The sequence below is a fragment of the Engraulis encrasicolus genome, chromosome 10, assembly GCF_034702125.1.
Source record: "Engraulis encrasicolus isolate BLACKSEA-1 chromosome 10, IST_EnEncr_1.0, whole genome shotgun sequence".
In the NCBI taxonomy this organism is placed as follows: domain Eukaryota; kingdom Metazoa; phylum Chordata; class Actinopteri; order Clupeiformes; family Engraulidae; genus Engraulis; species Engraulis encrasicolus.
Genome location: NC_085866.1, coordinates 21,075,030 through 21,093,908, shown reverse-complemented (window position 1 = coordinate 21,093,908; position 18,879 = coordinate 21,075,030). Strand labels below are relative to the sequence as shown.

At 45.0% G+C, this 18,879-nt stretch overlaps 1 protein-coding gene across 1 annotated transcript in view; it reads left to right on the top strand.

The window, feature by feature from the left end:
• The window catches only part of slc6a17 (solute carrier family 6 member 17), a 45,450-nt gene extending 39,342 nt beyond the window's left edge, over positions 1 to 6,108 (top strand). The window contains exons 8-11 of the mRNA XM_063209426.1: positions 14 to 206; positions 1,347 to 1,506; positions 3,713 to 3,875; positions 5,671 to 6,108. Coding sequence (XP_063065496.1) covers positions 14 to 206; positions 1,347 to 1,506; positions 3,713 to 3,875; positions 5,671 to 6,108 — 954 coding nt within the window. The remainder of the gene's footprint in view (positions 1 to 13; positions 207 to 1,346; positions 1,507 to 3,712; positions 3,876 to 5,670) is intronic.
• The last annotated feature ends 12,771 nt before the right edge of the window (positions 6,109 to 18,879 follow it).

Here is an 18,879-nt window from a genome sequence, read left to right as displayed (position 1 = left end):
TCCTCATCTGCAGGCGGTCCAGGGCACGGGTCTGGCCTTCATCGCCTTCACGGAGGCCATGATCTACTTCCCGGCGTCGCCCTTCTGGTCGGTCATGTTCTTCTTCATGCTCATCAACCTGGGCCTGGGCAGCATGATCGGCACCATGACCGGCATCACCACGCCCGTGCTGGACACCTTCAAGGTGCGCAAGGAGTACCTCACAGGTACGTACAGTAAGCGAGCCAAGGAGCTCATTCGGACGACATACACTACTGTATATCAGTGGTTCTTAACCTGGGGGTGAGCACCTCCTGGGGGTGTGCCAGAGATTGCAGGGAGGGAGTGTGCGGGATGTTGTTTGTGTTTAGGTTGCGACCAAAATTCTGCTTGCGGACATTATATTTAGACCAATTGAAGACCAAGTTAGAACGTGCTTTTGTCCCCATTTAAAGTCACTTAGGTATTGATTAGTATCAAGCAATTGTTTATCACTGTGGGTGTATCACTTGGACAGCAGTTTTTGCTGAGATTAATGCCAGATTATTGTATGTAAAGCAAGCAACATTTTCTTTCCACACACACACACACACACACAAGCGCTTCTAAAGATATCTGTTATTTTATCTTTTTTCTTTCTTTCCTTTTCTTCTCTACCTCTCTCCTGTCTTCTCCTTTGTCCTTCTCCCCACTCATTTCCTATTCTCTTCTCTTCCCCGGCATCCTCTTCCCCCTCTCTTCTTTCCTCTCTCCTCTCCTCTCCTCTCTTATTTCCTCTCTCCTCTCTCCTCTCCTCCTCTCTCCTCTCTTTCCTCTCTCCTTTCCTCTTCCCTCTCTCCTCTTCTCTTCTCTTCTCCTCTCCTCTCCTCTCCTCTCCTCTCCTCTCCTCTCCTCTCTTCTTTCCTCTCTCTTCTTTCCTCTCTCCTCTCCTCTTCTGTCCTCTCTTCTTTCCTTTCTCTTCTTCTACCCTCTCTTCCCTCTCTCCTCTTCTCCTCTCCTCTCCTCTCCTCTCCTCTCCTCTCTTCTTTCCTCTCTTCTTTCCTTTTTCCTCTCCTCTCTCCTCTCTTCTTTCCTTTCTCTTCTTCTACCCTCTCTTCCCTCTCTCCTCTCATCTTCTCTTCTCTCCTCTCTTCTCTCCTCTCTTCTCCTCTCCTCTCCTCTCCTCTCCTCTCCTCTCCTCTTCTTCCCTCTCTCTTCCTTTCCTTTTTCCTCTCCTCTCTCCTCTCTTCTTTCCTTTCTCTTCTTCTACCCTCTCTTCCCTCTCTCCTCTCCTCTACTCTCCTCTCTTCCCTCTCTCCTCTCCTCTTCTCTTCTCTCCTCTCTTCTCTCCTCTCTTCTTTCTCCTCTCCTCTCCTCTCCTCCTCCAGTGGGCTGCTGTATAGTGGCGTTCTTCTGTGGTCTGCTGTTTGTGCAGCGATCTGGTAACTATTTCGTCACCATGTTTGATGACTACTCGGCCGGGCTGCCTCTCACCATCGTGGTGATCCTGGAGAACATCTCAGTAGCCTGGATCTACGGCAGCAAGAGGTGAGGACCCAAACAATACTCTCACAGTGGTTGCAATATGACTTTAAGTTATATTTAGGCCATCTTTATTATAATAATATGATAGCAACATTCCACTAGAGTGGTTGGAACTAGTGAAGTATTATACCTGTATATTACAATAGAATGATAGCCACACTCTGAGTAGCCTGGATCTACGGCAGCAAGAGGTGAGGAACAAGACAAGTCTCTCACAGTGGTTGCAATATGACTTTAAATCATATTTAGGCCACCTTATTAAAATAGCATGATAGCAACACTCCCAGTGAGTAGCTGGAACTAGGAGCAAGAGAGTCTTAGGGTATTACAGCCATTATGTTGGAATGAAGCTCTTTTTGACATGTTCTGCTGTTTCCTACCATATGCATTTTATACAATACTTTTAATACTTTAATACTATAAAACATGTTGCACTATTGCAGTGTATTACAATAGCATACAGTGCTATATACTAGCGTGTGTGTGTGTGTGTGTGTGTGTGTGTGTGTGTGTGTGTGTGTGTGTGTGTGTGTGTGTGTGTGTGTGTGTGTGTGTGTGTGTGTGTGTGTGTGTGTGTGTGTGTGTGCCTGCGTGCCTGCGTGCCTGCGTGCCTGCGTGCCTGCGTGCCTGCGTGCCTGCGTGCCTGCGTTTGTGTTTGAGATAGAGTGAGTGTGAGCGTGACCGTGACCGTGAGCGTGAGTGTGTGTGTACCATGCAGGTTCATGCACTACCTAGAAGACATGCTAGGCTCTTTCTAATTATCCTAATCACATGTCCTTACTAGAGTATTTGCATAGCATAGCAGATTTTTATTTCAGAATTAGACTTAACTGACTAACCCAGGGTCATTCAGTTCACACTAATTCATGTGTGGGACTATGATGGAGAGTAACATACCGGCCAAACCGTTATGTCTTTGGTTCTAATATAAATGTTTTCTGATGGTGGGCTGCATGCACTGCCCCACAAATCATCCTTACGGTACATACCATCTCACATGGACAGTTCAAAATAGCACAAATAGGCCTTGGTAGTTGCTGTAATGGCTAAGGCACACTACTATTACACCGTGAACTCTGGCCCAAGGTAATTTCCTTTTTTCCCAAAGCATTTCTCGTCATCTCATCATTTATTGTCTCTATCAAATAAAAAATAGAGCGAATATGGCAGTGTCTATGAATGGTTTCATAGAACCCCTACACTGATGATGATTATTCCCTCTGTCTCCATGCAGGTTCATGCAGGACCGGGAGGAATACGTACTGTACACTGTAGAATATTGGATTAGTGTTGTGTTACATTTTCTACCTGTACTGTTCAGAGCACATACAGTGCAGTATGTGGCAACAGTCAGTTTTAAAGGTGCACTCTGTAATAGTTCTATCACAGCTATTTCCTTTTTCATGAATACTTACCACCACCATCACATTCTAAGTCTTCATTATGACTGGGAAAATTGCACTTTTCATGCATGAGTCAAAGATCAACTTTGACAGTAGACTGCACAGTTTCAATGAGCACTACCTACTTCCCACACAGTGTACCTTAACCCCTTAAGGCGCGGCTTTATAAATTCATTGTTACCAGTATGGTAATGACTAAGCCGTGGTGCATTACTAAAGGGCCTGTGTTGTGTCATAGTATTGTAGTGCTATGGTAGTTACATTTCAATGTCTATTACAGCGTGCCTCAGGAGGTACGGCGCGCATTAAGGGGCTACACACTTTTGTGATGTTTACTAAACTTGGTCACAGAGCTGAATGTCATTTATCCGTTACAGAAATACTATGTTTGTTTAAAAAAAAAAAAAAACAATTGTGTGCAGTGTTCTAAATTAACACCAGCCAACTGGCCAAATGCTGGTGAAATTTCAGTTTGGCTGGTAGAAAAGATCCAATTACTAGCCACTTTCACCCATTACTGAGTATATATATGGCTAGTAAGGTTAACATCTACTAGCCATTTTGTCTGGTGGTGAAAAAAAGTTAATTTAGGGCCCTGATTGTGTGTATGTATCCCCCCTGACCTCTCCCTACATCTCCATCCATGGCTGAAGTGCCCTTGAGCAAGGCACCTAACCCCACATTGCTCCAGGGACTGTAACCAATACCCTGAAAAATAATAGTTGTAAGTCGCTTTGAATACATGAAAGGGTCAGCTAAGTGCAATGCAATGTAATGTAATGTAATGTAATGTATGTACCATGCAGGTTTATGCAGGACCTGGAGGACATGCTGGGTTTCCGGCCGAACGCCTACTACTTCTACATGTGGAAGTACGTCTCCCCCATCCTGCTCATCATCCTCATCAGTGCCTCCATCATCGAGATGGTCCTCAAGCCACCTGGCTACAACGCCTGGGTACAGGACCTGGTCAGTGCAACCAATACTCTTTTTTCCTACTCAGAAAAAAATGGGGTGTCAAATCAATGGGACATTTAGTTCACACTGTAGCCCCTTAATGCGCGCCGTACCTCCTGTGGCACGCTGTAATAAACATTGAAAGCTAACTACTATAGTACTACACTACTATGCCAGTGCACGGGGCCTTTAGTAATACACTACAACTTGGTTATTGCCATTCTGGTAACAGCTAATTTATAAAGCCGCGTCTTAAGGGGTTAAAAGAAAAAAGTTTACCACACACTTGTTTGACTTTATGATCTTTTATTCAGAGCGAACAACGCGTTTCGCCTCTGTGCGTCGTCAGGTTCGCTCAGGAGTATTGCATCCTCCTACGTTTACCAGCACCTACCTGTAGAAGCTGTGCATGGATCTTTGAACTTTTGCATCCAGTTCACACTTGTTTATGTCTGGGGCAGTGATGGAGAGTAACACATTACAGAGTCTTCAACTCTCTAAGGGTTATATTAGGGTTATATTATAACACTGGTATTTTTGCTGTGTATTTGATATTGGCACTCTTTTGTATTTGGTTGTTTTTTTAAAGATAATTTTAGGGTTTTATATGCCTTTATTTGTGACAAGATAGTGAGAGAGGGTCAGGAAACAAGAGGGGAGAGAGAGACGGGGAAGGACCAACAAATGACCCGGGCAGGAATTGAGCCCGGGTCACTGGCGTAGTAACCTTGTGCCCCACCGTTAGCCCAAGGACACTGTTGTACTTGCTATTTGCACTTTTCAAACTTGTTATCGGCACTTCTTGCTACTTGCTACTCTTTTTGCACTGTGGGCAATGTTTTTAGTCTCTTTTGGAATTTAACAAGAACCTTTTACCCATTTGCACGGCAAGAAAGAATTTGACAAAGCATTTTTGCATTAGAGCATTTAATTACCTGTAATTGGGTCCCTCCAGGGCCTGAGGGAGGACATTAAGCTATATAGCTTTCCTATTTTAATGTAAGTAGTGTAAAACATTTCACACAGTTAGCACAGCCCTGCATACCCACTCTTGTGGTCTTTCCCCATGCCGCAGAGCAATTACAGAGCTACCTGAATAATATGTCTCATTTTTGATCCATTAATGTAATGTGTAATGTAATACAATATGATGTAAAACATATGATGTAGGTGTAATTCCCACTGGTATAATCGTTCTCCAGGCCAGAAAGTGAAGGTGATTTTTTATGTTCATTTCCATTTACATTCTGGAACTACTGCATCTGATGAACATATTTTTTACATGTTGATTCCCACTATTATGATCCGTCCACATATAGAAACCATGGGCATGAGAGAAAATTGAGTACTAATTTGAGTAGTAAATTTGAGTACTAATTGAGTACTAAATTTGAGTACTAATTGAGTACTAAATTAATTCTTACTCTAGAGCTTCGCCCTGATAATCACCAAGAACATGTTATACGGTACCTTACTGTATGCTTCATTATTCCTCAGGCCATGGAGCAGTTCCAGAGCTACCCCACGTGGGCGCTGTGCATGTGTTTCGCCGTGATGATCGCTGCCATGTTTCACCTTACTGTTTTCTATACTCTATGTTAATTTACACCGTACTGTATGCTTTATTATTTCCCAGGCCATGGAGCAGTTGAAGAGCTACCCCACGTGGGCCCTGTGCATGTGTTTTTCGCCCTGATGATCGTAACTAACATGTTTTACCTTGCTGATACTGTGCATGGTCCCAGCTTAAATAAACCAAATAAACTAAACTAAACTAAACTGTACTGTATGCTTCATTATTCCTCAGGCCATGGAGCAGTTCCAGAGCTACCCCACGTGGGCGCTGTGCATGTGCTTCGCCCTGATGATCGCCGCCATGCTACCCTTGCCGCTGGTCTTCATCGCGCGCCACTTCCACCTGATCCCCGACGGCTCCAACAAGCTGTCCGTCTCCTATAAGAAGAGCATGATGAAGGACATGTCCAACCTGGAGGAGGACGAGTCGCGCTTCATCCTGGGCGGCAAGAACCCGGCCGACACGCCCTCGCCCATGCCCACGCACCGCGCCTACCTGGGGCCCGGCGGCAACTCCTCGCCCATCGAGCTCACCACCACCTCCATCTCCACCCACGGGGTGGGGGTCGGCTACGGCACCAGCAGCACCACCAACACCAACGCCCATCTGAATGTGAACGCCAACGCAGCTGGAGGAGGAGCAGGCACGGGGCCCAAGACCGACTTATGATCACCTCACGCAGGACAAAGATGCGCACGCACACACTACGTATACACACACACACACACACACACACACACACACACACACACACACACACACACACACACACACACACACACACACACACACACACACACACACACACACACACACACACACACACACTAAAAAGGGCCCAGGACCAAGTTAAAAACACAAACACACACACACACGACATATAAATGCTGTACATACACACAGGGTAGAGACAGAGAGAGAGTGAGGTAGGCAATATGCCAGACAGAGCCACAGACAGACAAACCTAAAGGTGGCCCTAAAGGTCAAGCAGACAGACAGGTAGGCAGGTAGTGAAGGAATGGACAAAATGAGGTGTTACAGACAGACAGACAGACAGACAGACAGACAGACAGACAGAGGTGTCAAAAGTAAAAGGTACAATGGAGGGAATGGTGTAACAGCTATGTCATGAGTGACATGTGCTAGTGTTGTAATTACACCACAAAAAAAGTACTTTTACTTTTTTACTTTTTGCTTTTGACACCTGTGCAGACAGACAGCGTCTCTTTACAACTTAGGCCCCCAACATGAGCTCAGGTGCTCAGAGGTATCTCACCTGCTACAAGCCAAGAAGCGAGTTATAAGCCACTATTGCCTCTTTTCCACTGACAGTTTTCTGGTAGACCTACAGCTCGACACAGCACAACTCGGCCACCACTTTTTGCTTTTCGAATAGGCACCACACAGCTCAGTCGTAAAGCAAAAGTGGCAGCCGAGTTGCGCTGTGTCGAGTTGCAGGCCTACCAAAAAACCAGGAGTGGAAAAGAGGCATAAGACACCCCAAAATCTGCCCACCCCACCTTTCTCTCGCCCCTGGTATGCTGCCCACAGGCCTGTGCACTCACACTACCGTAGAGAGATATACCGTACATGTATACAGTATGTATGTCTATCTACGTACATTACCTCCAGGTAGCGCTACCTGCTGTGGGCTTCATAAATTGCACTGCAGGCAGTGTGCAAAACGTTAATAAACTGAAGCTGAAGAGATGTCATATCAGTTAGAGGTGGACAAACTGGACTGAGAAAGTAAATGTCCCAGTCACACATGCTGTACACAGCAGAGTTTGCAGTGTACATTCAACCCTTAGAGAGTACGGTTTGGGTGTTAAATTTGACCTTTAAAGTGTGGAATTAACACTGCAACATTTGTGTGCAGTGTGTACTTTCTGCCGTTTCTCCCAACATAGGTGATCAACTAATCACTGTGTGACCGGGATCTGACAGAATGAGTGAATTGGCTGGAAGGAATATGTGGCAGACAGAGGATTTTACTTTATGAATCCAGGATGTCCCCCTCAGTCAGGCCTCTCCTTCCCTGCCCTTCCTCCCCACCTCCCCAGTCCACATCTGTGTTAGCAGCTCAGGGTGTTGGAGGCCCTAAACGCTGCAATATAATGATCTATCACTCGACACACACAGAGACAATACCGTCCGCTCTGCTTGGGACGAGGAAGCCTTGGTGTCCGTCCGGTCGTAAACAGAGCTCCCTTTTTTCGGAGCGCTTTTCTCCACTTGAAATGGTACGTGAGGAGGAAAGAAAATAACGTAACACAGCACACACAAACAAAAGCCGAGGATTGTTATTTGTAAGCCATTGTAGTTCATACGATGCTGTGGAAAAGATGGAGACCCAGCGCTCTGCATCTCTTCCGCAGCAAAGCTTTGCTCTGTTGCCTTACCAAATGACACATGTGCATGGGCCTTTACAAAAAAAAAAAAACGTTTAGAGTACAATGAGGTATGGAGTGATTGAAAATGGTCCTCCCCCCCCCCCCCCCTACATTTTTGGATGTTGTACATGAGCACAGTTTAAACAAACAAAAACAAACAGATGGATCAAATTCTTTGACGGTGGTTGAACTATACCAGTATTTATGACAAAGAAGCTGTTGTAAGACAGTGTAATTAATAGGCAGTATCTTGCCTGTGTGTGAATATATGGAAGTGAATATGGAGGTCCATATCTTTACTAAAGTACACATCTAGTAGTTTAAATAGGTACAGTAGACTTTAGACTAAAAAAATATGCACTTGTCTCCCTTACCAAAGCACAGACATCCATCCAAAACCTTAGAGGGTGAGAAAAACAATCCTAGAATAACTAAACTACCAGAGTCCTGGACCTAGTAGGATGTAGTAGATTCCCTGAATTCACTGCCAGCATAGCCTAAGACACACCGTCTGCAGTAGAGCATGCTCTCATTCAGTTATTCATTCGTTCACTGGCAAACATTGAAAAAAAAAACCTCAACATAGCCAGCCACTGTTGCCCATAGTGGGGAACAGTCTGGTTAATATGTATATTGTATGAAATATAGCTCAAGGGGAAAAGGAGATGATTCTGAAAGGTCATGTATTTTAAAAAAAGAGCGAGAGATTCTTCTATTCCATGTATTCTGTGTGCAATAAGAAACATGTAGTGCCGTACTATCAGCTATCATTTTTAGTATTTTTTTGTTTTGTTCAGTTAGCTATTGCTAAGTTGTACACACATCGGAGTGTGTGTTTGTGTGTGTGTATGTGTGCGTGCGTGCGTGCGCGTGTGTGTGTGCATGAGTGCAGATAGGGGTTGGTCTAGGGTTGTGTATTTTTATTTCCATTCTGATATGTTCACAAAATAATAGGGAAATAAATAAACAGCTACAGTAGAAACGGTTTCCCCCGCCATATCGTGAAAACACGTAGAGTCCAATGCCTTAAGCACAAGTGCACCTTTGTGTAGGCACCACATTTCTTCTTGCATATCCAAATGTATCCACAATCTCAGGCAGGGTGAGAAGATTTATTTATGATTCTGCAAAGCAGTAGAGTCGGGGCTACGGTACGTGGTGTAAGGATTTGTCTCCAGTCTGGTGTGAAGAAGGTGTCACGTTGCCACCTGTGCTTATTCTGCCTCATTTAAAATGTATCACTCCGTCCTCAGATGTAGTTTTGTGACACAGCTGTGGTGTGGTGTGATGTTGTGTGGTGTAGGGGTTGAGAACTCTGAGGTGCTGAGGTGAAGAGTGGCACAGCAGTGTAGTGCAGGGGGGTAAGTGCCGCTGACACCTTTGGCTGAGCCGGGACAAAGTCATGTGAAGGGCCCCCTCACCCAACACATGCAATGTAATGAGGACCCAGTTCTGGTCCCAGACAAGTGAGGACCCTCTACCTGGGCCCAGACAAGTGAGCCCTCCCACCCCCCCACCCCCGTCGGCATCCCTGGTAGAGGTGGAGAAGGCTGTAGTTCGGTGTGGTGTGGTGTAGGGATGGCATAGCCTGTGGGAATGTGTTGTGGTGTGAAGTGGAGGGGGCTGTGGTGAGGTGCCGAGTAGTGTAGTGCACTGTAGGCTGTGATGCGCAGGTGGTAAGTGAGACTGTGGAGTGTGTGTGTGTTTGAACAGCCGGTAGTAAAGAGCATCTCTCTCTCTCTCTCTCTCTCTCTCTCTCTCTCTCTCTCTCTCTCTCTCTCTCTCTCTCTCTCTCTCTCTCTCTCTCTCTCTCTCTCTCTCTCTCTCTCTTTTCTCTCTCTTTTCTCTCTCTCCCTCTCTTTCTCCCTTCATCTCTCTCTCTCCCTCTCTCTCTCTCCCTCTCTCCCCACACTCCTCCCCTCGCTCTCTGTCTCTGTCTCTGTCTCTGTCTCTGTCTGTCTGCTCCTGAGACAAGTCACAACGACTTCAGTATTATAAATAGACACGGTGTGTATGCCCAGGAGATGAGGCATCACATGCAGCCAGGCAGGCAGGCAGGCAGGCAGAGAGGCAGGCAGAGAGGCAAGCAGGCATGCAGGCAGGCAGAGAGTGGAGAGACTGGTGCCTACTGGTGGCGCTTAATAAATGCTCGGAGAAGCAGCAGGGAGATGTTTGAATGCGTGACATTGATGTGGTGTATCATGCATTGGTGTTATTAATAATCAGGGTTTTGTTGACTTCAAAATGCATGTACATTCAAAATCCCATTATTCCCACTGAAAACTGATGATCTGCCACAACACTATGTGCTCTATGTTTTTCCCTTGTCCAGTCACAACCCTGTGTTGAACTGTATGTGGGAAAATGTTACCAGGAGCAATGGCTTTCCCACTCCTCCTAAAGAAATCAAAGCCTTTGAAATGTGCATCCTACCAATCAGCCTCGAGACAAACATGGCACAATTTGGCTAATACATTTGCACTGATGTTATAGATTATAAGGCACATTGAATCTAATTACACTCATCCTCCCCTGTTGTCGTTGTTATTGTTGTTGTACTGGTAGATGCTATTTATTAGGGGACATCCATTCAGAAACAGTTTGTGGGTATTTTGTTCTTGCTATGTGACCTAGTGGCCACCAGGTGTCTCCCTTATCCACTGAGCAGGCCTGGGAAGGCGTGTCAGGGTGTGTGTGGCCTAGGCAGTATACTCCGTCCATAGCCATAGCTATAGCCTCCAAGTGACATGACAGACAGACACAGCATGACACTGACCAGCCCATCCTAACAGCCAAGCACAGCTGCCACGTTAATGGCTGTGTGTGTGTGTGTGTGTGTGTGTGTGTGTGTGTGTGTGTGTGTGTGTGTGTGTGTGTGTGTGTGTGTGTGTGTGTGTGTGTGTGTGTGTGTGTGTGTGTGTGTGTGTGTGAGAGAGAGAGAGAGAGAGAGAGAGAGAGAGAGAGAGCGAGAGAGAGAGAGAGAGAAAGAGAGAAAGAAGAGAGAGAGGCCACTGTGGCATATTATTGGACTTTCCATGGCCCTCTGTAGTTGCCGACATCCTTCCTGAGTGGCAGAAAGACACCTTCACCTTGTGCACTTCACCATGTGATAGATAGACCAACTAGAGTTGCGTAACAGAGTTGCTCTACCAGACAAACACACACAGATACATGCACACTGACCACACATTCACATGTCCAAATGCACGGAGGAACAAACTAGAAAAGCACAGACGCATGCATGCACACGCACAGAAACATACACACCCATAGACACACATATTACATACTTTTCCAAATACCTTTATATCCAAAGCGAATAAAAAAGAACACACACACTATACGGCCAAAAAAAATGGTCCATAGTGACAGGCAGTGGTTTAGTCTAAGTAGAATGCAGGTATACACAGTATACCCACCTCAAAATGACAAGGATTTCAGTGTACCCACCTAAAATTGATTGAGCCATTATTTAGAATAGCAAAAACATATACAATATACCCACCTCAAAAAAATGCTTAAATATACAGTATACCCACCACAAAAAAGTAGAGTACACCACTGGTGATAGGCCATAGTACAGTCCAGAGTCCAGAAGCGGATGTGCCTGTGTATGTGGATGGTGAGAAAGCTCCATTTTGAGATGCCACTGATTGCCACTTAGCCAGGACAAACACTACAGCCTCCTTCCCTCCCCCTCACTGTCCTCAGTATACACACACACACACACACACACACACACACACACACACACACACACACACACACACACACACACACACACACACACACACACACACACACACACACACACACACACACACACACACACACACACACACACACACACACAGCTAGAAATATCCCTCCCCATACTGTCTTCAGCATCCACACACACACACACACACACACACACACACACACACACACACACACACACACACACACACACACACACACACACACTCACTCACACACTCACACACACACACAGAAAGCCACAAATATTTACTGACTTACCGTATGACAAACGATAGCTGTGTCAACATTGCGCACAAAGACACACTGATCCCCGTCACAATGCTGAGAGCAAAAAAGGAGATGGCTCAGTTGACTGAATATCTCAAACACACACAGGGAGCATCGGACCTAAAAGTCACTTTCACAAATTAGATGAAGAATTCTTTCTATACTGTCCATATACACAATAAGTTGCCCATTTAGACAATGTAATCTGTCTCATTCGTGAAAGAGAAGCACATCGTTATAGAAGTAGTTTGTCGAAATCTTTCTATTCTGTAGGACTTGATCAGCTGATTCAATATCTCAAGCACACACAGGTAGCATGGTGTTACGTCAGTGTCTTTCACAAATTAGAAGCACATTGCTTTAAAACATTGCTTCAGAAGCACATTCCTTCTACACTGCCCAATGTAGACAGTGTACTCCACTTGTCTCTTTCACAAAATACCACAGGAGTACTAGCTTTAGAAGCATACTAGCTTTAGAAGCATTCGTAATGACAAATCTTTCCATACTGCCTCTATAGACAGTAGTCCACCATGTAGTGTGACTTTACAACCAAGCATGATGTCATGGTCAGTTGAACCAAGCACAGGGGTCAACTTTAGGATCACACCGCAGACTGGCCCATACTGTACTTCATGTACCTTGCATAGAGAGAGCACAATCCTCTAGATAGCACAAGGCAGGGTCATCTAAAAGTCAATCCGCTTGACTGTCCCCCATTATCTATCTCCCCTAGCCTATTTGAAGATAGACTACTACTGTATGTTTTCATAATCGATTCAGAGAGCACATGATGTTGATACACTTACTGTACGCACTTAACCGGTCAATGTCAGATTAATTTGGCCCAGAACTTTCTAACGCACACTTACGTCGAGCTCAAGACTCTTTCCGATGGACCAATCCACAGAGTGATGGCCACAGGATGTTCAGTAGCGCGAGGAGCTCTAAAGCGAAGTTGAAACCCTGAAAGGTTTCTCAGGAGGGACCATGTTGATATACTGTAGTACATCCTGAATAATAGTGTGCATGAATGACTCTTACGGTACCTGCTTGTGCAATCAATCGCCCAACCCCAGGAGCTCTCTGCTTCACATCAATTCAGTGTGTGTGTGTGTGTGTGTGTGTGTGTGTGTGTGTGTGTGTGTGTGTGTGTGTGTGTGTATGACTTTGCGTTATTATTAAGTTCAGACACTTTTTCGGGCCTCGTAACGCTTCCCTTCTTGCACTGTGGAGCAGCTCTGAATGTGTGTGTGATCGCGTGCGTGCGTGCGTGCGTGCGTGCGTGCCTGTGTGTGTGTGTGGTGCGATGCAGTGTGTGTCCATCCTTCAGCATGTCAGACAATCTGGCGGGGACCAGATACTGGTTTGGTGGTGTTGCTCGTACCTCACCTCACCTCACCCAGTGGTCTGATACTGCGAGAGAGCTAAGAAACCATACCTGTGCACTCATGTGCCCCCTCAACTCCCCCCTAACTCTACCCACCACCCCACCCCACTACCCACTTATTAGTGCCAATTGATTTGGCATTTTATTTAATAGCCGCGAAGGAAAAGAACGCAGTTGAAGTAATTGCGACTGTGAGGCCTCAGGCTCTGTGGACGAGGTCTCTCCTCCATCATCAGTGAAAAGCAAACACAACACAACCCACCATCCTCTTCCTCTGTCCTCCTCTAACCCTTTCAAATTAATTTGATGAAAGCACACTTGTGATTTATTTATTTTTATAGTGATACTAGAAGCCATTGTATTTGTGGGTTAATCAACATCTATATTTATGTAACGGTGTAATGAAGCTGTATATGTTGCTGTACATTATGTCTAAAATGACCTTGAAAATATTATATATATATTATAAAAACGAAAAACATAATGGGTGACTTATTTCACCCTCTTTACTGTGTATATAACGTTTCTGTACAGTATTGGAGAAAATGTGAGACATTTTTGGAGTGTTGTGTAGTACTGTATGTAAGTTGTGTTGTGTTCCAGTTGGTTGACGATTGAGTTGAAGTCTAATCTAGTAAACCTCACCTTTACCTGGTTGTGAGCGAATTTGTGCACATAAGTGCACGAATAATGTGTACGTATGAGTGTGTTTTATCTTTTGTTCAATTGTGCGCGAGTGTTTTCATGTTGCCTTCCCAATTTGCTGTATTGTGTCGTTTGTTAGGTAAACATGTTGTTGCAATCATAGTGACATGGGGCTCTTAACTTGACATGCAAACCATCTTTGTCTCAGAAATTGCCCAATTATCAACAGTGTCCTGTTATAACCCATGCGAGATTATATAATCTTTCATCTCCAAAGAAATGTGAGCAAACGTTAAGAACGTCAGTTGAAATTCAAATTTTGTCTGTATTTGTTAAACAAAAAACACTCTTGCAGCCAGTTGTTGAGTACCGTACAGTTCTGTTTGGTGTTATATGAGCATGTCAAGTTAAAAGTCCCCTCTCAGTATGGTCCCAGTCCTGTATATAACAGCACCACTGTGTCACTCACTGCTTTCCCAGGCCCATTCAGTCGGCCTGGATTACCAAGATGTTACGTGTGTCGTCCGCTCCTGTCACTGTAGAGTAATAATAAGTGTCACACTCTTTGTTTTCTTAATATTTAAAAAGATAACAGTGGGGCAGGTAAAGAAGTAAACAATCTACTGTAAGCACTTGTCAACAGTGTCATTATACCATATTAAATAATGAATTAAAAAAGCAAAGTGCAGCTGTATGTAATGTGAATGTAAACGCACTTTTATTCAAGCTCTCTGGGAAGAGTTTTGGCATTCTCAAAAATGGGTTATAGAGTCTTATGCTTCTCGTGAACTTTTAAGTCATTTTTGCGTAGTGGTTAAAAAAAAGACCTGACACTTGCACTGTTATAGTCTGTGGAAGCAATATCTTTTGATGTTTTTGCGTCAAAGTTTAAGCTGCCGAAGGACTGAGACCACAGGGGCTGAGGGAGTTGGTGGAAGATGGAGGTCCCTCATTGGGCAGGGCTGTTATGTCTCAGGTGGAGAGTCACTGCTGATTGGTTCCTGAGATACAGGAATGTATACTCATTGGTTCCTGGCACACAGGAGTCTCTTCTGATTGGTGAAGGGCACTCGCACCGTCTCAGCCACTCCACAGCCCCAGACCAAACAGTTCACACTGGACTTTAAAATAAAGAATAAAACATTTAAAAAGCACACATTCACATGCTTTTACTGTACGTATGACAGCTCTACTGTCATAGTGAAGTGTCATGGGTATTGTACAGTATTTAACATTTGTGTGGGAGACAAAAAAAAGAAAACAATGTAGAGATTAAATTTTAAGTTTCACCAGAACAATAAAGATGACATTCTTACTCACATCACTGCTTCTCGAGTTCTCCTTTGCCCTTTATTGACCCTTTGCTCTTTCTCTCTCACTGCATCTGACATCGTACTTTGGCTTCAGTGAACCAGAAGACCACCCCTATGTGGAAATGAACCGGTTTCTGTTATCTCTGCAATTTATTTCTCTCTCTCTCTCTCTCCCTCTCTCTCTCTCTCTCTCTCTCTCTCTCTCTCTCGCTCTATCAGTGTCTGTGTACATCTGTGAGTGTGTGTGTGTGTGTGTGTGAGAGAGAGAGAGAGAGAGAGAGGGAGAGAGAGAGAGTATTTCTGTGTGTGCACCACTTTTGCTAAAAGCATTCAGAAAAGCATAAAAACAGACATTCTGAAGTGGCTTTATTATAGAAATAAATGCAGTGACGCACACCAAGTTGCACATTCCTGGTATAATGTCAGCATATTCAGCTGTTAAAAAAAACACCACCAAACCCTCTTCCTGTCTGCTTCTCTTCGCCGAAGACGTCTCGATGCGGAGGCTGTTAGGCACCATGACTGTAGTAAAGAAGCCGACCGCCTTCAATCTCCGATATCTCTTCTCTTCTCTTCCTTGCGTACAATGCAGTTACCGTAGCAGCAGACCTGAGTCATCCAGTCACCCCGAGCCTTGAGTCAGGGCCGCTGACAGCTTTGGCTGGGCCCAGGACAAAGACATCTGAAAGGGCCCCCTGACCCAATACATACAATGTAATGAGTACTCAATCCTGCCCCCCCCATCTCCCTGGGCCCGGGACAACTGACCCCTTTCTCCCTCCCACCTGTCGGCTTCCCTGCCTTGAGTGACATCTCCTTTCAGAGCTGAAAGGTTGCTCAGCACACAGGCCGCTTTTCAAGGCGATGAAAGGACCTAGTCGTGCCACCAAAAGAGGGTGCCACTCTTGACAGGTGTCCCACCAGGCCTTGAAAGAGCAGTTCTGACACCGTCTGACATGTTCTCCTGAAATAAATGGATTTCTTTTTCTTTCATTTCGAATATGAAATCGTATTCCGTGCTTTACTTGCATAGTCAATAATGTAGAGATAGAGCTTATGATAGAGCTCAACTGAGCTCAGTGGACCAGCACAACGGCGGACACCTGAATTGACCCATTACATTTCACAGTATGCGCAACTGCACACATAATGCATTGCACTCTATGAATGTGGACTTGTTCACCTCTCAGAGAGTTGTAGACTTCCTCCTCATTGATTTCACTTGTTCAAACTGGAACGTGGCCTCAAATTCATTGGGAGTTGTTAATGGATATCACGTAACATTAGAATTATATTACATTCAGCTCATGCTTTTTTGTCCAAAGCAACTTACAGTTATTATTTTCAGGGTGTTGGTTACAGTCCCTGCAATGTGGGGCGAGGTGCCTTGCTCAAGGGCACTTGTGGAGGTGTTACTGTAGGTAGAGGTTAGGTGGGATTCGACCTACAACCCATAGATTTAAAGACCAACTCCCTAAACGCTAGGCCACAGGTACTGTATCACGTAACCCAGGAGCACATGCGACTGTCAAATCCAATATGGTATTTCTCAATGCATTACACACACCAACAGATGAACAGTACAGACCATTAGCATGAGAATATGTACTGTATATAGATAAATATTTAGATCAGTGGAGCCCATTTTGACATCCCACATTTCTGAAGACCCACAACATTTTTCTTACTTGTAGGCTAAACCCCAGGCCTATGTATTTATGAAATATGGTGTTTTATTAGAATATTAATAATTAGTATGTTATATTAGTACTATTTATCAGTATTCATTCATATCATTCATATTTCGGCTGTCAGTATTCATTTTTCAACACTAAACATGTCAGACGACACCATTTGAATTCCAGTGAACCCCATGTGGGCTCCCGATCCCAAGGTTGAAAAAAGTAGTGTAGACCAGGGTTTCTCAAACTTTTTCAGACCAAAGACCACTTTTTCATCCCCAATAATGTTCAGCGACCACATATCAACTGGACAATTGAGGGGGGCTTATTTGACACTGCTAATTTCTTACTTTTTATTCACATTTATTTACAAGCCTGTCTTATTGTGTTGAAAATAAGACTTCCGCTATGTTTAACTTAATTATATTACAAATGTAACCTACTACTAGCTCGTCTTGGAATACTAGAAATCCACTCGTGGACCACCAGTGGTCCTTGGACCACACTTTGAGAAACATCTAGATCAACATGCATTAGTGTGGAGTGTTGAACATAGGTAAACCCATAATGGAACCAGATAAACCCATTGCACATAACCAACAACATAAACATACACACATTTTTATTAGGTCTACGTTAACACCTAGTATATATCAGCAAAGCTACTACTCCATCTATTTCTGTGTATCATTTGTTGTAAGTGCCAATGGGCACAAGATGTCTTCAGCAGAAAATAGTGGCCTTTCTCATCTCTCTCTCTCTCTCTCTCTCTCTCTCTCTCTCTCTCTCTCTCTCTCTCTCTCTCTCTCTCTCTCTGCTCATACACCCAAATGTGAGAGGCCACTTCCATTACATATGTGTGTGTGTGTGTGTGTGTGTGTGTGTGTGTGTGTGTGTGTGTGTGTGTGTGTGTGTGTGTGTGTGTGTGTGTGTGTGTGTGTGTGTGTGTGTGTGTGTGTGTGTGCACGTGAGTGCGTGCGCGTGAGTGTGTGCATAGTACGTGTGTCAGTGCATGCGGTTTGTGATGGTCATGGTCACTCTGAATTGCTATGTCTCCCCTCCCCGTCACCAGTCTCACCTCACCGCACTCCTTCCTCCATCGCAGCTCTCAGACCACTTTGCACATGGCCTTTTAAATCTCCCACCACTACCACCACAATACAACACACACACACACACACACACACACACACACACACACACACACACACACACACACACGCACACGCACACACACACACACACACACACACACACACACACACACACACACACACACACACACACACCCCACATCATACCACTACACCCATCGGACAAATTGAGTAAAATTGCGTAAATGGTGCCTTATTGCGGAGCGTCATTTCCCTGCAAATGGAGGCAGCACTTGCTTGTGCGAGCGAAAGGGGAAGTGCGGTAGCCTGTCATGTCACATCGACGCTGTTTGGACCGCAGAAATGAAGTGTAGACCCACTCGGTGTGTGTGTGTGTGTGTGTGTGTGTGTGTGTGTGTGTGTGTGTGTGTGTGTGTGTGTGTGTGTGTGTGTGTGTGTGTGTGTGTGTGTGTGTGTGTCTGTGTGTGTGTGTCTGTGTGTGTGTGTGGGGGGGAGGGGGGGGGCTCAGTTCGGATTGCAAAGATGGTAGGGAGGCTTGGGAGCCATGGACAGGCCAGTGTGTGTGTGTGTGTGTGTGTGTGTGTGTGTGTGTGTGTGTGTGTGTGTCTGTGCCAGTGTCAGGCTATAACACCTCCATAGCTCAAGCAGGGTGACATAAATTGCCCTGTGAAAGGGAAGGAGCAAGTCTATAGGTGTGTGTGTGTGTGTGTGTGTGTGTGTGTGTGTGTGTGTGTGTGTGTGTGTGTGTGTGTGTGTGTGTGTGTGTGTGTGTGTGTGTTGTGTGTGTGTGTGTGTGTGTGTGTGTGTGTGTGTGTGTCTGTGTGTCTGTGTGTGTGTGTCTGTGTGTGTGTGTGTGCGTACATGTGTGCCTGC